At 45.8% G+C, this 18,358-nt stretch overlaps 1 protein-coding gene across 4 annotated transcripts in view; it reads right to left on the reverse strand.

Moving 5' to 3' along the window:
- Positions 1-18,358, reverse strand: part of ELOVL5 (ELOVL fatty acid elongase 5) — a 97,902-nt gene that overhangs the window by 13,597 nt on the left and 65,947 nt on the right. For all 4 annotated transcript variants that reach the window (XM_066252661.1, XM_066252657.1, XM_066252669.1 and 1 more), the window contains exon 3: positions 15,047-15,234. In XM_066252661.1, coding sequence (XP_066108758.1) covers positions 15,047-15,234 — 188 coding nt within the window. The remainder of the gene's footprint in view (positions 1-15,046; positions 15,235-18,358) is intronic.

Here is an 18,358-nt window from a genome sequence, read left to right on the forward strand (position 1 = left end):
AAGTATGAGCAATTATATGGCAATAAATACATACCTATCGACAACTGAATCTAAAAATCAAAATAAAAGAATAAGCAGAACACAAACAGATTCATAGCCTGGCCTGCGGTGGCGCAATGGATAGTCTCGCCCTGGAACCCTGAGGTCGCTTGTTCAAAACCCTGGGCTTGCCCGGCCAAGGCGTGTACAACAAGCAATCATGAACAACTAGAGCGAAGCAACTATGAGTTGATACTTCTCGTCCTCCCCTACTTCTCTCTCTGTAAAACCAATAAATAAAATCTTTAAAAAAAAGAGTATCCCAAAGCAATAGATTGTTATCAGCAATAATTGATTTAAAATAAATGAGAGAAACAGACTCCTAGAGAACATTTTGATAGTTGCCAAGTGGGAGGGGGGAAGGGAGAGGGAAGGTGAAGGTGATGGGATTAGAAGGACAAGTCGGTAGTCAGAGAAGAGTCACAGGGATATGAAGTACAGCATAGTGCCTAGATAGAATATTGTAATAACTAGAAATCTAGTGCCAGGCAGGTACCAGATTTATTGGGATGATCACTTAGTAAGTTATATAATGTCTAACTACTGGGTTGTACACCTGAAACTAACATAATATACTATGTCAAGTGTAATTGAAAAATAAAAAAAATATTTAAAGTAAAAAAGAAAGCGCCAGTGGGGGTGGGGTTAGCGGCTTGCAGGTTCCAGGGGACCTGAGGTGCAGAGAAGGAGCTGCTGTCTTGCACGTTCTTTGCTGCCCTCCCCTCTACCCCGAGGGAACCGGTGAACTGTCTATGGGATTGATGGTTCCTGATGAAATTTTCATAGGACTACCACAAATGAGAAGAAGAAAAACACAGGCAAAGTTTTCATAAAGATAAATTTGTACAATTTAAAATATACCTTTATTAAACACAGCCATACTTAGCAAAATTAAAAATTTACTAAGATGGCTTTTTTTCCTATTTTATCATCTTATAATTCTAAAATTCTAGGACCCACCATCATTACTTTTCAGCTGTTTTTGTCTATGGTGTCCTAAAATGCCTGGATTAGTGTTCTTTTGCCAATTCTAGAATGGATGGCTGGTGTGTGTGTGTGTGTGTGTGTGTGTGTGTGTCCGCACAGGAGAGCTAAGTATGACTGTGTTCCCCAATGTCTACCTACCTCGGCAGGGGTGGGGAAAAGCAAGGGACCTCTCTGGGAAAGAAGATGACAAATTCTTCCCCATAGTCCCACAGATGCCTCGACCTCAAGGGGTCTGTTAATTCCAGCAGGAGGCACTCTCTGGCACATACATGCCTCCTTTCCTTTAAAATGTCTTTCAGAAGGAATCCAGGCGAGACTGCCTTGACTCTTTAAGCTAATTAACTTAAAATTCCATTTGCCTTTCCTCATAAAGACAACAAACAAAACAAAACACATCTGTATAAGAAACCTGTCTTTGGAGGCTCAAGAACTCAAACGTGGGTCTTGGGCAGTGGACTTCCCCGATACTGACCACAAAGCAAGTACACAGACCAGAAGCTTCCTGTCCCGGGCCGCCTCCCTGTCCTGCGCCCATCACACTCTCCCTCCCAGGCTCCGCAGGAATGCAACACCCCCGATCACTGCTGCCTCTCAGCACTTCCACTGGGGCCCTGTGCCTCTCAAACCATCGCATTCTGTGTTTAAAACCCTCCCGTGACTCATCACTGACTCCAGAATGAAATCCTTGGTCTCAGGCCCAGTATTCAAATATACATGTTCTTCCATAATGTTCCTCCAAGCTGATCTTCCTGCCCTTACCAACAGCAGACTGGATTCCCTCTCGTTCTCCAAGCCTGCCTTTCCTGAACCACCACATGTGACTTTGGACAGGCACGTTAATCTCTATACGCCTCCCTTTCCTTACTCCTCACACAGGATAAAAGGAATACCCCTGCCTCTTAAGGCTTAGAAGTTAGGGAGATGAAGTGAGCAGTGCTTCTCTTATCCAACCTGGAATGCAGGATCAGCACAACAAATGTAAGCAATGACCATTATGTTCTTCCTTTCTACTGGAATGCTCTCTGCAACCACATACCCCATCTCCAGCTCTTAAAATCCTATCTACCCTTCAAAGTTCAGTTAAAATCCTACGTTTGTCATGACTGCTCCCTTGAGCACTCCAGCCTGAAGTCCATTCTCCTTCCTCCAAGCTCCCGCCATGACTTCTACTTACTTGCTCATGTGCTCCCTTAAGCCCTTCGTTAATGGTTCTGTAGCTCCTGCAAACACAGAAACCAGCCTGGGCACTTGGACACAAGAGGTGCCGAACAAATATTTGCTAAACTAATGACAAAAGGCTCAATGTGCTGCTTTTGCTCCCCAGATCTAGGTCTAATGTTTTATTTGTAACTGGGGGGGGGGGGGGGTGTCGTTTCTGCTTTGCAAATAGAGAAACTGAAATACAAGAATGTATTTTAATGAGGCTTGAATGAGATGATGTTCATCTGAATTCTGTTGACAAGGTGAAAACCGGTCCTCATGAAATATACCGGTGAGCTAAAAAGTACAATCTGAAATATCCTTGGCTTCAGAAGGGACAGAATCATTGCACACACACAGAGCAACACTTGAGTTCAAGTTTATACACAAATATTGATCGACCTATGACCTATGCAACTTATGACCATTTGATTTTACGACCACAATCGCTAGCCACGACTGCTCTGCTTCCGGCAGCGCAAGCATTGCCCAGCTGGGCGTACGACAGTGCGGACCAGCTCCCGGCAGCACTACCATCTCCGCGTGCACCATTTCAACTGTTATCCCAGACTCGGTACAGCAATTTGTGTTTTGTGTCTTGGATATTTTTCATCAAACCCCTCCCAAGATGTCTACCAAGAGGAAATTGTTTTTTGCAAATATTAAACCAGTTGTACTGGTAATGCAGTATTTTACTTTAACCTGATGAATGTAAAAATAAGAAACAAAATGGTGTAGAGATGATACAAATGGCATAAAGTGAACAAAGAAAATTATGATATATAACAATGAAAGGAAATTATGATAAAATATGACTTAAAAATTTTATAACATCATTTCACAGTACTGTACATATAGCCTACTCAACATATGGCCAAATCGTGTTACAACTGGTCTGTTGGAACAAATCGTGGTCGTAAGTCGAGCACTAGCTGTATTTAAGTCTCAGGTATCCTCCATAAAGTAGGTCAAGGTCAGGCCTCTCCCCGCACCCTGTCAGGAGAAAACCAGAGAATTCTGAGTTTCAAATCCTTTGTGACTCATCGGAGGCTTTCCTAGAGAAGTTCTGGCCTTCCCTTCAGCCCCGCAAGGGGACAGTGCCTCTAGTCAGACACCTCAGCCACTATTTCCCTGCAGAGCTCAGGCCTGGCTTCTTTCCAGAGAGCTAGTTTGGTCAGTCCTGCAACTGCAGCAGCACCACAGGGGGAGCCGGCCTAGGAGGCTAGACCAAGGTGAGGTTTCTGGGCCTCAGCTCTGCCCTCCAGGGAAGAAGCAGGCCCCAGCTCCCAGCTCCCAGCTCCCTGCCCAGTCCTCTGAACTCCACCAGCTATTCCCCGGGGGCGCTGTTCACCCTACCCGACTTCCCCCAGGCCATCAAGATGCATCACTGCAGACCACGAGTGCTGTCTCCTTCTTTGGAGTAGAGCAAACTTTAATCAGTTCAGAAACAAGTGAAGAGCTTCCATGAAAGCTGAGTGAGCTCTCTGCTCCGCCTACAAGACAAAGTCAATAACTAAAGGTGGTTTCCCACACCTTCTCCAGTTGGGTGAGATCGCCGCTGAGTCCGGGACGACGCAGTTCATGCAGGGAGTCATTTCTAATGCTGCGAGTTGACTTTTCTCATCTAACGCCACATTTAACCACAGTAACTTCTGGAATGCTACCAAAGCAGCTCAAGCAACAAGGTCTTTGGAAACAAGCAGGAAAATGTCATTCTGGGTGGCCCTCATCAGCTATTCACCCCATCATCCCAACACGTCAGAGCAACAAGACAACCCCTACCCAGAACGGGCTGGCTGCCTTCAGTGACAGGACTCGACGAGCCGCGTGGTTGTCACTCCCCATGCAGACTGGGACAAAGGTGGTGAGAACAGACTTTCCACACTGGCAAATGTATCAAGGGGCATTTCTAAGCAACACTACCAAGTGTCTGGGTTGACATTTTCACAACTTTGTTTCTATGTGAGTCTGCAAGTGTATACTTGCTAGATGTGGTAGAAGCTCATGTTTTTAATAAGCAGAGACGAGAAGTGACGTGTATGGCGTGAAGTCATCTGGCTTCCTGGATGCACTGCTGGGACTGGCACCCAGGAGCCCTGGTTCCCAGTACAAATGCAACGTGAAAAAGCAGCTCCCCGCTCCCTCACAACTTCTCTGTCTGCTTTGGAATCCTAGTAAGGACACAGTGGGGATACTCTCCCCACGAAGAAACCTGTGGGAAAGCAGGCCTTCAGCTGAGTCTTTATCCTCAGCAGATGCTTGGTTTAAAATTAACCATCAGCTACTCCCAAATTAAAGGTAACTACTCCCTCCAGGGGTCAGCGGGCCAATGTCACAGTGCAGTTATGGAACAGGGTCAGCTCAAAGCAAGTGGTTTTGAATTTTAAATCTTTAAAGTCCTGGGCATAAGGATGCTCATTAAGATCATTTCACATCCACGATCCCCTAAAGTGTTTTCCCCTCCTCATGACCAGGAACACCACGGGGCGTCAGCTGAGTGGCAGTCCTAAGGACAGGCTCTGTCCACTAGAGAACTCTTTAGAACAAAGCACAGAGAAACAGCCTGTCCTGGGCCTGACCTGAAACAGGTATGCCGGCACGCCCCTCTGAACCTGGGCCCTGACGGTATGCCCGGCACGCCCCTCTGAACCTGGGCCCTGACGGTATGCCCGGCACGCCCCTCTGAACCTGGCCCTGTCCTCACGCCAGCACGCCCCTCTGAACCTGGCCCTGTCCTCACGCCAGCACGCCCCTCTGAACCTGGGCCCTGACGGTATGCCGGCACGCCCCTCTGAACCTGGGCCCTGACGGTATGCCCGGCACGCCCCTCTGAACCTGGGCCCTGACGGTATGCCGGCACGCCCCTCTGAACCTGGGCCCTGACGGTATGCCGGCACGCCCCTCTGAACCTGGGCCCTGACGGTATGCCCGGCACGCCCCTCTGAACCTGGGCCCTGACGGTATGCCCGGCACGCCCCTCTGAACCTGGGCCCTGACGGTATGCCCGGCACGCCCCTCTGAACCTGGGCCCTGACGGTATGCCCGGCACGCCCCTCTGAACCTGGGCCCTGACGGTATGCCCGGCACGCCCCTCTGAACCTGGGCCCTGACGGTATGCCGGCACGCCCCTCTGAACCTGGGCCCTGACGGTATGCCGGCACGCCCCTCTGAACCTGGCCCTGTCCTCATGCCAGCAGTCCTCCTCTCTCCGTCCAGGCCCCTGACAGGTGCTTTCAGGGAGGCTGCTTCCACACACCTGGCAAGGAACATTCATCTTCCATTGCAGGGGGGTGTTAGTGGCTGCAGAGAGAAGAACCCCAAGCTAAGACTTAGCATTTTGAGGCAGGACTTCCCAATGGTCTGGAGCACAGACGATAGTGCGATGCACATTAAACAAGTCAGGCCGGCACCTGGCCGCAGGCTGGCCCTCGAGAAGCCTTTGCTCTGATTCCAGCAAATGTTACCCACTTCTGCTTGCAGCGTTGAAGGCCCATGACTGGGTCGGCGGGTGTTGTTCTGCCTGCGCACAGCAGCCCCACCACAGCCTGCTTTGCATAATTTAAAGAGAGACCTGCAGCCTAAGTCTGCTTTAGCTGAGCATTTGTAGAGGGATGTGTATCCGTTAAACCAGCTGCAAAGCCTTATTATCAAAGGTTGGCAGGGTCAGTACGGAGTCAAGCGGGCTCTGGACCGACCCCAAAGCTGCCTCTCTACTAGAGGCATTCCTCCGTCTTGCCCTGGGTGTGGGGGGTGAGGACAGCCTGTCTCGGCCACGTCCTCTCTCCACTCGCCCCTGCCCACGTTCCTTCGGGGCGGCACCAGGTCTCTGAGGGGCCAGGGACACCAGCGTGCTGCTCTGGGGTTTCCTTCCAAGCCAGGAGTTTCGCTGTAAGGGCCCTAAGGGTGAGAGGTACTGCAGGCATCAGTCAGGCCTTGCAAAGGCTGATCTCACCAGACAGCTCAACTTTTCTGTACCTCTTTTAAATGGGAAAAAGCAGAATAGTAAATATATTTTCCAAAGTATTTTGGCAAACAAAATAACTTTCTTTTTTTTTTTTATAAAACTCAATAATCAATTGTAAGACCTTTTAAGTGTTTTTCCAAATCTCATTTTCTCACAATAACATATTTATTTTAGGAGAGCCTGCAGGGCAAGAAAAACAACCAGACAGCTTAGAATATAATGTTTCCAAAGCAACTGCTCTACGGTCCTTCAGCCTGAGCCCTGGAGGAACTGCCTGTCAGGTGGGGGTGGGGGTTGTGGGGGTGTGGGGGCCCCAGCACCGCCCCGCAGTAACAGAGGTGAGGAAGCAGAGCAACACCCTCATTCCATCAAATGCTCAGTTTCTTTCATCTTCCCAATAACGCAGCATCAGAAATCTTCAAAGGAAGTTTCAAAAATACTGAAGTCTGGTCCTGGCAATGCAGCGAATTGAACAAAAGCGGAACCAACCTCCCCCACTATTGCCACAAACACAGAAATGCCACACGGATCACAGCAAGAAACCCTCCAACATCACTGGTGCCTAACTACAAGGGGAGATGCTCTGCCTCCAAAGTTACTCTGAACAGAGGAAGCTGGCTTCCACTCAAGTCCTTCTGAAATCTCCCTTTTATCTGGGGAAGGCACGTTCACCGGAGAGGACCCCAATGCTAGTTTGGTATGCTTCACAGGATGCCCGACAAACCATTTTGTTTTTGTTTTTAAAAGGTAAAGAAATTTGACATAGATTTAATATTTATTCCCAGTGGAATGACTTCCACATGTAGCTGAAGAAAACTTTTAAAAGATATATATATATATATATTTGTGATAGAGACAGAGAGAAGAATGGACAGACAGGAAGGGAGAGAAATGAGAAACGAGAAACAACAATTTTTCACTGCAGCACCTTAGTTATTCATTGATTGCTTTCTCATATGTGCCTTGACCGGGAGCTACAGCAGAGCCAGGGACCCCTTGCTCAAGCTGGCAACCTTGGGCTTCAAGCCAGCGACATTTGGGCTCTAGCCAGTGATCATGGGGTCATGTCTAGGATCCCACACTCAAGTCGGCGACCCTGGTATTTCGAACCTGGGTCCTTTGTGTTCCAGTCTGATGCTCTACCCATTACTCTACCGTCTGGTTAGGCTAAAAGGATATTTTTAAAAGCAATGTAGTGAATGGTTAAGTTTGGAGAGCACTGTCATACAGCTATATCATGGGGGTGGGGGAGACAATCTATCATTATAGAATGAGAAAAAGAACGAGTAGTGAACTTTTAGAAATAAAAGTCACTGAAACAAAAAATAAATGGATGAAACAGATTAGACAACTGAAAGTATGAGTGAATGAGAAGAATGCAGGGGATATAAAGCTGCAAAAAAATACAAAAGAAAAGATATGTGAGTCTGAGGATGTCCAAGACATGTCTAACAGGAGCTCTGGAGGCAGTGGGGGTGGAGGGAGAAAGGCCAGGGTCAAGGAGACGATGCCCGAGTCCTTTCTCAGGTTAATGAAACATGAATTCTCAGACTTCTGGCACACAAGCCCCGAATGAGGTAAATAAAAATTTTAAATGCAATTTAAAAATACCTGGAAAGAAAAAGGTTACCTACAAATGAACAGAAATGAGACTGTAGCATACTTCTCTGGAATAAATCTTCAAGATGCTGAGGAAAAATAATGGTTAATTTAGAATTCTACACCCTGCTAAAATATTATTCAAGCATACAAAGTGATATCAGAAACTTACAGAGTTTATCCTTCACAGCAAAGAACTACTTCAGAAGAAGAAAACTGAACCTCAAAGGAAAGAGTGGATTTCACAGATCAATAATGAGAGGAAAAAAACCGCAGGAAACATTGTGATACTGACGACTGCACAGGACCTTAGGGAAATGTGGAGCTAAACGCTTGCTAAGAATAACATGGAGGAGGCAGAATCAGAGACAAACTCTTCTAAGGTCCTTGTGTTATTCAGGAAAATAGAAATAATCAGACTTTTCTTAGTAAAAAATGCATAAAAACTTATGGATAACTAATCGACTTAGAATGAGAAACTTTTAAATGAGTAAGGTGAAAAAACATACACAAAAATCCAACAGAAAGCAGGAAAAAAAGAAACAAACATGTACACACAAAAAGACAAATTATTTCAAATAAATAAATAACAGGCTAAATGAAAATGGCTTAAATTTCCACACTAAAAGGCAAGAGACCATCAGATTTAGCCATTCAATTTCTGTACGAATATCTGATCAAAACAAAATAAACACAATCGCATTTGCACAAGGAGACAGCTCCAAAGACATCAACATAACTGTTATTGGAAAACTGTACGTCCATCCAACAGATAAAACGGCGTAAGAAATCCTTACACTAAAACAACACAGAGAAGTTGTTAGTAAATTAAAGCCTTAAGATTCAACATGGATTCATCTCAAAATATTGACTAGAAAAGTTATTTGAAAAGGAGTATAAATAGCATACCCTCTATGTAAACTTTTAGAAAGTGTCTCAGTATGTACTGTATATTGTCATGTACACATACACACACACATAAGAAGTGAAAGCAAACAAATATATCGAGAAAAAGCAAATGAACTTTAGAAGAAAGTTACATCCAAGGAGCTGTACTTTAAATGCATTTTGTAATGTTTTCTTTATAGACAAAAAATTCAAATCAGTAAGAAAGTCTCCCTATTTGTTAGGTGTATAAATATAATTTGTGTGATTTTATTTTCCATATTTTAAAGTAGGTCCAAAATTACAATTTAATATGAAAATTACAAAGCAAAAGAAGGAATAAGTTTTGGATCTGTGCCAATCCAGATCCATCTATCCAGTTAGCTGTCAATTATTGTTTTGAAATTACATTTCTAATGTTCCAAATGTGTGTGTGGGTGAGAGCATTAAGAGAATAAACATACATAAACACTCAAAAAAATACTCTTGTTTTAATCTGTGATTTGTTTTTGTTAAAGAAAGTAAAACCGTGGTTCTGGCATTTGCTCTTTTCTATCCTAATGTTCAGGACAGTTGGTGGACCATACCAATTGGGGGGAAGAGAAGGAGGAAACAGCGCAGTGACAGTCGTCCTGTGAGCCAGGGACCTCTCTGTGAGAGGACGCCAGAGCTCGCGTCCACCAGGCCTCCTTAATGGGAGAGTGCGTTCCCTGGGAAGGGGGAAGCGCTCTACACTGAGACATCACTGCTCTGTGGCTCAGTCCTCTCACAACTTCCCAGAGGGACTGGTCCTTGGGTACAGTCCTCAGAAATGAGATGGAGGTTATCAGACCGGGTGGGCCTAGGTCAGAAAGGAGGAGGGAATGTTTACGGGTGGGGACTGAGGAATGGAGGGGCCTGTGCTGGAGGGGGCAGGGAGGAGCTGAGGAGACGGGGCATGTGGGCAGGCTAAGAGAGTTCAGTGTTACCTCCCAAGAAAGGTCAGCAGCAGTTCTCTCGGTTCAAAGCCACGTGGACCATGCAATACCGACCCAGCAGCTACTGAGCAGTCCCAGGACCAGGGCACAGGACCGGGCTGATCAACAGGGACGGTCCGTCTGGGGCTGTAACAACAAACTGAACACTTAGATCATCTCTGCTTAGAGCGCTGAGGCCAGAGGCAGAGAGGAGAGAGCAGACATACCAAATGGTCCCCCATCATTACAGAGCAGCTGCCTAAGTGGGAACCCATACTGACATGTTACAACAAAGGAGGCAGAAGCGACTCAGAGGCTTGCTGGGCAGGTCAAGGGGAACTTGAATCCAGCCTGGGTATATACTACATAATTTGAAATAGCCACAGTTTCATAGGTGAAGACCCCCAATCTCGGGCTTGGGGACAGGGGAAAGACATGTAGATAGTTTTTTAAAAAGTGAAGCATTTATTCAGATGAAATATGCCCTGAATCTCTGGGGGTAGAAAGGAACACAAAATTTTTATGTTTGCTATGAGAGAAGTTTTACAAAGCTGACTAATGCAAACTAAGTTGTTTCTTGTCTATAACTTAATTTTATTTCTGAGCCTTTACCATTGACTGTAATCTTAGACAACACCTAATTTAACAAATAAAAGCTAAAAGGCTTGCCATTGAAGTCCTATAACTTTAATCTAAAACATACCACTATTCAAATATACTTTTTTTTTTTTAATTTAGTGAGAAAAAGAGACAGAAAGAGGGACAGACAGGAAGGAAGAGAGATGAGAAGCATCAACTCATAGTTGTGGCACCTTAGTTGTTCATTGATTGCTTTCTCGTATATGCCTTGACCAGGGGGCTCCAGCCAAGCCAGTGACCCAGTGCTCAAGCCAGATGAGCCTGCACTCAAACCAGCAACCTTGGGGTTTCGAACCTGGGTCCTCAGCATCCCAGGACAATGCTCTATCCACTGCGCCACTCTCTGGTTAGGCTAAAATAGACTTCTAAACAGGGATCTATGACCTTTCTGCTATAAATAAACACTAAGTTCATGACATACTGTAATTAAAAGTAATGCCATGACCCTTCCTTTAATTTTCTTCCTACCAAGTGCATAGACTATGAACAAGTCTACGCCCTTCCTACATTTACAACTCAGTTACTTGATTTTGAAACTGTCATTTATTTTCTTTTATCCAGCAATTTTAACGTTTTCATGATCCTTCCCTTTCCTTTTGATCTCCCTTCTTTGCTTTAGTGACAATTAATTTTATTTGTCTTAACCTAGAACTTGCAAAGGCAGCTTTGAATTCATGTCACAGGATTAAATAAACAAATATCAATGACTAAATATTTTTTAAACTCTTTACAGATCCAGCCTGACCAGGTGGTGGCGCAGTGGATAGAGCGTCGAACTGGGATGCAGAGGACCCATGTTCGAGACCCCGAGGTCGCCAGGTTGAGCAAGGGCTCATCTGGTTTGAGCCAAAGCTCACCAGCTTGGACCCAAGGTTGCTGGCTCGAGCAAGGGATTACTCAGTCTGCTGAAGGCCCGCGGTCAAGGCACATATGAGAAAGCAATCAATGAACAACTAAGGTGTTGCAACGCACAACAAAAAACTAATGATTGATGCTTCTCATCTCTCCGTTCCTGTCTGTCCCTCTCTCTAACTCTTTCTCTGTCTCTGTAAAAAAAAACAAAAAAAAACAAAAAAAAAACCTCTTTACAGATCCAAATATGTCAGTAAGCAAGAGGGTAAATGAAGACTAACAATCATGACCATGCCGCTTGTGTGACACAGGCAAATAGCTCTAACTCCTGGGACATTTCTCTGAAACAAGGGGCCGGACTGGGCTCTGTGGCAGCCCAGGTCTGTGCTGTGGCACACCTCCTCGATGCCCCTGTGCTGTGGCACACCTCCTCGATGCCCCTGTGCTGTGGCACACCTCCTCGATGCCCCTGTGCTGTGGCACACCTCCTCGATGCCCCTGTGCTGTGGCACACCTCCTCGATGCCCCTGTGCTGTGGCACACCTCCTCGATGCCCCTGTGCTGTGGCACACCTCCTCGATGCCCCTGTGCTGTGGTACACCTCCTCGATGCCCCTGTGCTGTGGTACACCTCCTCGATGCCCCTGTGCTGTGGTACACCTCCTCGATGCCCCTGTGCTGTGGCACACCTCCTCGATGCCCCTGTGCTGTGGCACACCTCCTCGATGCCCGTTTTAGTGGTCACCAGAACAGAAATGCTCAAGTAGGAAAAGAAAAACCAGTCGCTAAAATGAAATGAAAAGATTGACAAATAATATGTTATAATGGTATTCCTGATGAGTTTACGTAGGTACAGGAAAAAAGTCAGGGGGAAAAAATCAAGTATAAATATCATTTAAGTTGGAGTACCAGTGCTTATTTTAAACTCAGGCATATCTGATCTGGTTAGAGTTTATAATCTTGATTTAATGAATTACTGCCCCCTTATTTATTATTTCTCGATGTACTTTATTTTTGAAAACATTTATTCATAGATTTTAGCAAGAGAGAAAGGGAAAGGGAAAGAAAGAGAGAGAGAGAGAGAGAGATAGTAACATCGATCCAATGCTGCACACGCCCCAACAGGAGATGGAACCATCAACCTCCGCGCTCCGGGACGGCGCGCCAACCATCCAAGCTATCCGACCAAGGCATACTTTTCTATGTACTTTAAACTGTGAGTGAGAATAGTTATTCCCCTCCTCTGCTTAGGCACTGCTCACTGCCTTCTACTGTTCTCACGAAGCTGTCAGAAGAAATCTGTACTTCCTATTGCCAGGCTTTCAGAACCCCCCAACTCACTTTCACCCAAGGCTGCAATTTATACAGCACTTCCTCTCCTCTCTCCACCGAGAAAACGTCTGTTTAAGAGAGGTTCAATTACAGAGTACGGCTAGATATCCAGGGTCAGAGCAATATTTAAGGCAGACGCTTACGTTCTATATGACTTACTCATCTTATTTTTTCTCTAGACTACTGCTAGTGTAATAATAAACTCTATAAAAGCTTTCTTAAGGAAACAGCTCTATCAGTTACGGGAAAGTAAACAGTTCTGAAAACCTGACAGCTTGCTGCAGTCTGTCCCGTGAGCACACAGAGGTGCAACAGTGCTGGGCCCAGGAGTCCCTCCTGGCACTGGCCCTGCCTCCAGTCCTGCAATATCCATCCTGGAGGCTAATTAAACTGCCTTCGTTCTAGAATAGGACAGAAAAAAGCAAAAAAAGATTTGTAAGCATTGGATAGAGTGTTAAGCACAAAGGTAATAATAGTAGCATCTAGTGTTGTGGTTACAAAATCTTTACCATGGCTTATGAAACACACGAGAACAAGACACAGACCGCCCACAGCTACAATACCTCTGACGACCAAACCAATGGTCTTCATAGCTTATACACTCACACCCACTCTCAGACACAGCCACACGCAAACAGGGAGGCATCACGGCCTGAGGCTGATGGCGAATTTATTCTTTCTTTAAACACTAATTTTAAGATTCATATTGATTTCTCCCCTTTCCCTCCTTCCCATATCCCCTTTACTATTTCTTTGAGAATTAAAGCCACAATAAAAGGTTAAAACTTTAAATAGGGCTGTTTAAAAGTGTTCACTTTAGCCCAACCAGTGGTGGTGCATTAGACAGAGCACTGATCTGGAACGCTGAGGTCACCAGTTCAGAACCCTGGGCTTGCTTGGTCAAGGCACATACAAGAAGCAACTACTACAAGTTGATGCTTCTGCTTCTCCCCCTGCCCTTTTCCCTTCTCTCCTCTATCTAAGATCAATAAATAAAATATTTAACGTGTGGAAGTCCCAGGTTTAATTCCCAGCCAGGGCACACAGGAGAAGCGCCCATTTGCTTCTCCACCCTTCCCCCTCTCTTTTCTCTCTTTCTCTCTCTTCTCCTCCTGCAGCCGAGGCTCCATTGGAGTAAAGTTGGCCCGGGTGCTGAGGATGGCTCCGTGGCCTCTGCCTCAGGTGCTAGAATGGCTCCAGCCACAACAGAGCAATGCCCCAGATGGGCAGAGCATCGCCCCCTGGTGGGCATGCCAGGTGGATCCCGGTCAGGTGCATGCAGGAATCTGACTGCCTCCCCACTTCTCACTTCAAAAAAATACAATAAATAAATATTTAAAAAATGAACAAATGAAAAGTGTTCGTTTTATGTATGGTTTAATTCTCACCCCAGAGACGTACAATAGTTTTGTGTTGTAAGCCTGAAAGGTGTAGCCCTTCCCCTAAAAATGTACACAAACTGGCTCACCCCTGGAGGGCTGCTGCCACCACCCTTAGCTTTAAAGGCTATATTACTATGCTTCACAAAACAGGAAGGACAAAGTATTTACTGATTTGTCTTTCATTTTTATTTCAGCTCTGTTTGCCTTTGAGATCATCAGATATGGTTTTCAACATTCCAGCTATATGGAAGAAATAAATGGGTCAGAACATACTCAGACTAGTCAAACCTTAAACACAGATCTCGTATATACTCTGCTTAGCTTTTAACAAATAACTTGTCAAATTGCAAAGCTGTTTACAATTTATCAGATCAAGATAGAGAGGCTGACTTACCACAAACATAACCAAACACAAGTAACACCCATTTCCTTCCTCCCTACCCCCCCAAAAAAGAACCATTTATTAAATGCTTAATAATAAATGTTTTTCACATTTTGTTCATTTTCCACTCTATTTTTTTTTCTTTTTTTTTTTTTTGCATTTTTCTGAAGCTGGAAACAGGGAGAGACAGTCAGACAGACTCCCGCATGCGCCCGACCGGGATCCACCCGGCACGCCCACCAGGGGCGACGCTCTGCCCACCAGGGGGCGATGCTCTGCCCATCCTGGGCGTCGCCATGTTGCGACCAGAGCCACTCTAGCGCCTGGGGCAGAGGCCACAGAGCCATCCCCAGCGCCCGGGCCATCTTTTTGCTCCAATGGAGCCTTGGCTGCGGGAGGGGAAGAGAGAGACAGAGAGGAAGGCGCAGCGGAGGGGTGGAGAAGCAAATGGGCGCTTCTCCTATGTGCCCTGGCCGGGAATCGAACCCGGGTCCTCCGCACGCTAGGCCGACGCTCTACCGCTGAGCCAACCGGCCAGGGCCATTTTCCACTCTATTTTGCTTGCATAACAGTATTTCTGAAATACTTACTTCTAAATATAATATGAAACATGAGAATCAATAGCAAAGGCTCTTATTTTAGATAGTCTAGGAGGCAAATTTGTACAAACAACTCTGGCATTTTGTAAAATCAATCTTAAAACATACTCCAAGTGCATCAACGTCCTTGCTCTCCCGGTTCTCTCCCCACCCTTCCTCATGTAGGAACTCGAATCAGGAGCGCGCCACGAGCACTGCTCAGTGAGGAGCCCGTGCTCACCTCTGACCTACCTCACAGAACATGTACAGAGACAGCAACGTGAGCCCCAGGTTATACAGCACTAAAACTCTTCGGCAAGAGAACGGCTGCCTGTTCTTCATGTACTTTGGTCCCAGCCATACAATTAGTAAGTATATGACGGAGCAGATAAACGTGGGTATGTAATTGTCCAGAAGGAACCATCCTTTTACTCTGGTATCTGGAAAATAATAAAGGAATGATATTTAGTGATTAATAAGGTAGATAAAAATGGTCACATTTTTCAAATTAATACAATTTTTTTCTAACAGCGGTTTTATGATAGTTACCTAAGCCTAACATTCCTAATGCCAACAAAGCAGCCAGAGGAAGCAGGAGTTTCCAAACTGTATCACACAAGGTGAAGCTCCTTGTTACACGTTCTGAACAACAATGTATATATTACTTAGGGTTTTTTGCTAAGTGAAATAATACTGTAATTTAAAAAACCCACACCAACAAATCTTTGAGAAGAGAAAGCTAAATTTTCCATTAACTGGATTTATTAATGAGATTCGTTAAATTATGCATGGGATAATGAAACCCTAGAAATGGGCGTTTTGAACTCTGAAGTGCTCCATTTCAGTCAAGTGTCAGCAAGTCCTCCCAGCATGTGCAGACTCAGAGCAAATGTGCCATTCAGCCAGCTAACAACAGTCCCTGGCTAGACAGGCAGCACGTGCTGTGAGCGCAATGGTCAACAGCAAGGGCACAGTATTTTCTAAGTGAGGGTGAAGCAGCAACGATCAGCAAGTGACTATTAAGGAGGCACGTGAGCAGAAGCTTGAGGGAGAAGACCTACATGGATTCAAGGCAGCTACTGGTACAGAAGAGCCTCCACCCACTCCCATCCCATTTTTTTAAGGCAGGAATGAGGAGGAAAAGGAAGACTGGTTCCAAGTGGCCACCAGCAGCAATCTGACAACCTTCTTCTCGATGGGAGTCAAGTCCCTGGCAGCCAGATCCCCTCGGTGTTATCTGTTCACTGCAAGATTGAACTTCCTCCTCCGGCTGACGCCCAGGAAGCCACCTCCGGAGCCCACACCCTCCGCGCCCTGCTATGGAGAGGAGCCCGGAAAACCTGTGGCTTCTCCGAGGCCCCCTCCTCTGGAACCCAGGCACGTGCATGTCTCACCCCCTGCATCCTGTCAGAAACAGCAGCTAGTGGGGACAGCCTTTGCCTCTTCTCTGACCTCCTGGCTGGACCACCTTACTATTCTCTCCAGTGCTTTCCCCGGACCTCGTAGGACGCGCCTGCGTCTACTGGGAGGACCTGCCCTCAGCTGGCTTTCTGGGAGCCACTTTAAATTCTCCAGGGTTTCCCGGCTTTCCTCCTTGGCTTCAGAGGCAGATGGCTTCCACCCTCTCTCCTGGCAGTTCAGCTGCACTGGCGGTTCTCAGAAGTCCTCCAGGGAAGTGAATGGTCCCAGGAAACTTACTCACCAGGGGTTCCTAACACCTTTTGTTCAGCTGTCAATTCTGAGAAAACAAGTTCCCACTAAGCAGCTAACATCAGATGTTTGTGTGTACATTATGTATTACAAACACAATAAATGCACACCTTTACTTAAAGCTCTGTTTGCACCTTGCTTTTTAAATTTTATAACAGAACTTCATCTTTCCATTTTAACAAGGATCCAACCTCCTTCCGCAATGACTAGGAGTTCCTGGGTGGCTGACCCCAGCCCCAGGTGGGGAATCCTCAGGGATCTATAGCTAATCTTCGTCATCCTAACCCACTCTGGTGACTGGTTCAGACGTGGGCATGCGAAGCAAGTATGGACATTGAGCTTTGAGAAGAGGACAGCTGGTGAAAGGATCCAGGGAGGGGTTTCCTTGTTCTTAAACCCATACAAGCGAGATCTCTTTCTCCTCCTCTGGACGTGCTGCCCAGGGCTGCTGCAGCCGTCCTGCAACCATGAAAGGTCGGGGGACCTGTTCTGAGGACAGAGCTGCCGATGTGCTGAGGATGCAAAGTAGGAAATGACAAGAACAAGGATTCTTGCTTAACAACGTACAGCATCTGAAATAACTTAGGAGTCGCCCGATCTTGCAATGCAAGCTAGTAAGTTTTATTATAGTTTCAGCCACCTAAAATGGAATGCTTGGGTCCTGTAAAGCTGAAGTGGAGCACTGTCCCAACACAAGCATATACAGATGGATCTGACTTGTCCTTTCCCGCTGGCTATACACAGATCTATTTAACCTGTCCCCTACTGATGGGCACCTAGGTTATTTTGTTTTGACAAGCAATACTATAACTCCTTACACATCTTTCCATAACTGATCAAGATTAGTTGTAAGATAAATTCTTAGGAGTCAAATAGCTGAGTCAAAGGGCATGTGCTTTTAATTTCAATAGAAGACACAACTACCCTCTCGAGAGGTTACACTAATTTAGGCTCTTTCTCCACATCCTCACTGTTACCACAAACGGTATCACACACATGATTTCCTCTCTGCCATACAAATAGTCTTTTTTGCTTTCTTTTGCATTTTAAAAATGTTAAGTGGAACTGAGAATCTTTCAAAAGATCTGTTTTAAAATATTTTATTTATTGATTTATTTTTATTTTTATTTTTTTTAGTGGGGGGGGCAAGGGAGGAGTGGGAAGCATCAACTTTCCCACATGTGCCTTGACTGGGCAAGCCCAAGGCCTTGAACTGGCCGCCTTAGCATTCCAGGTCAATGCTTTATCCGCTGCGCCACCACAGGTCAGGCCAAAAGATCTGTTTTAAAACTCCAGTTTTTCTGTGAATTCTTTCTGTGAACCCAAAGAGCTCCTTCTTTATAGGTAAGACATTGAGGGACATTTTAGAAGACATTCAAGACTGAGGTTACGAAGCCGCTGTACTTCCTGGAAGATACAGAAGATTAAGAGAACTGAAGAAATGAGTGCCAGTGTACATACTTACTTGGTGAGCTGACACACATGAAAAGACACTAACGAGCCCTAAAAATGGTACAAGGGGAGGAGATTTAAACTCTTCGGGTGGCAGTGCATTCTGGAAGCCGGTTTCAGCAGGAGACAGACAAGAACTGAGGAAGACACACCCAGGTAACAGTGGCAAAGTCCTGGCATTTCCAGGCTACAAGCTTTACAGCAAAATTTGATCTCAGCTGAAATAAGCCGAGGGTCATAGCAGCTGGGTCTCTGCTCCCACAGCCAGGGGACACGGCACCATTCCCAAGACCACCAGAGGGCTTCTCCAAGCCTCTCGTTAACCTGGACAAATTGCTGATGTTTTCTAGCATCTCCTGCAGCATTTATTTATAAGCAGCTATAACAGGGCAGGGGGCGCAG

Source organism: Saccopteryx bilineata, chromosome 1, assembly GCF_036850765.1.
Source record: "Saccopteryx bilineata isolate mSacBil1 chromosome 1, mSacBil1_pri_phased_curated, whole genome shotgun sequence".
Taxonomy (NCBI): domain Eukaryota; kingdom Metazoa; phylum Chordata; class Mammalia; order Chiroptera; family Emballonuridae; genus Saccopteryx; species Saccopteryx bilineata.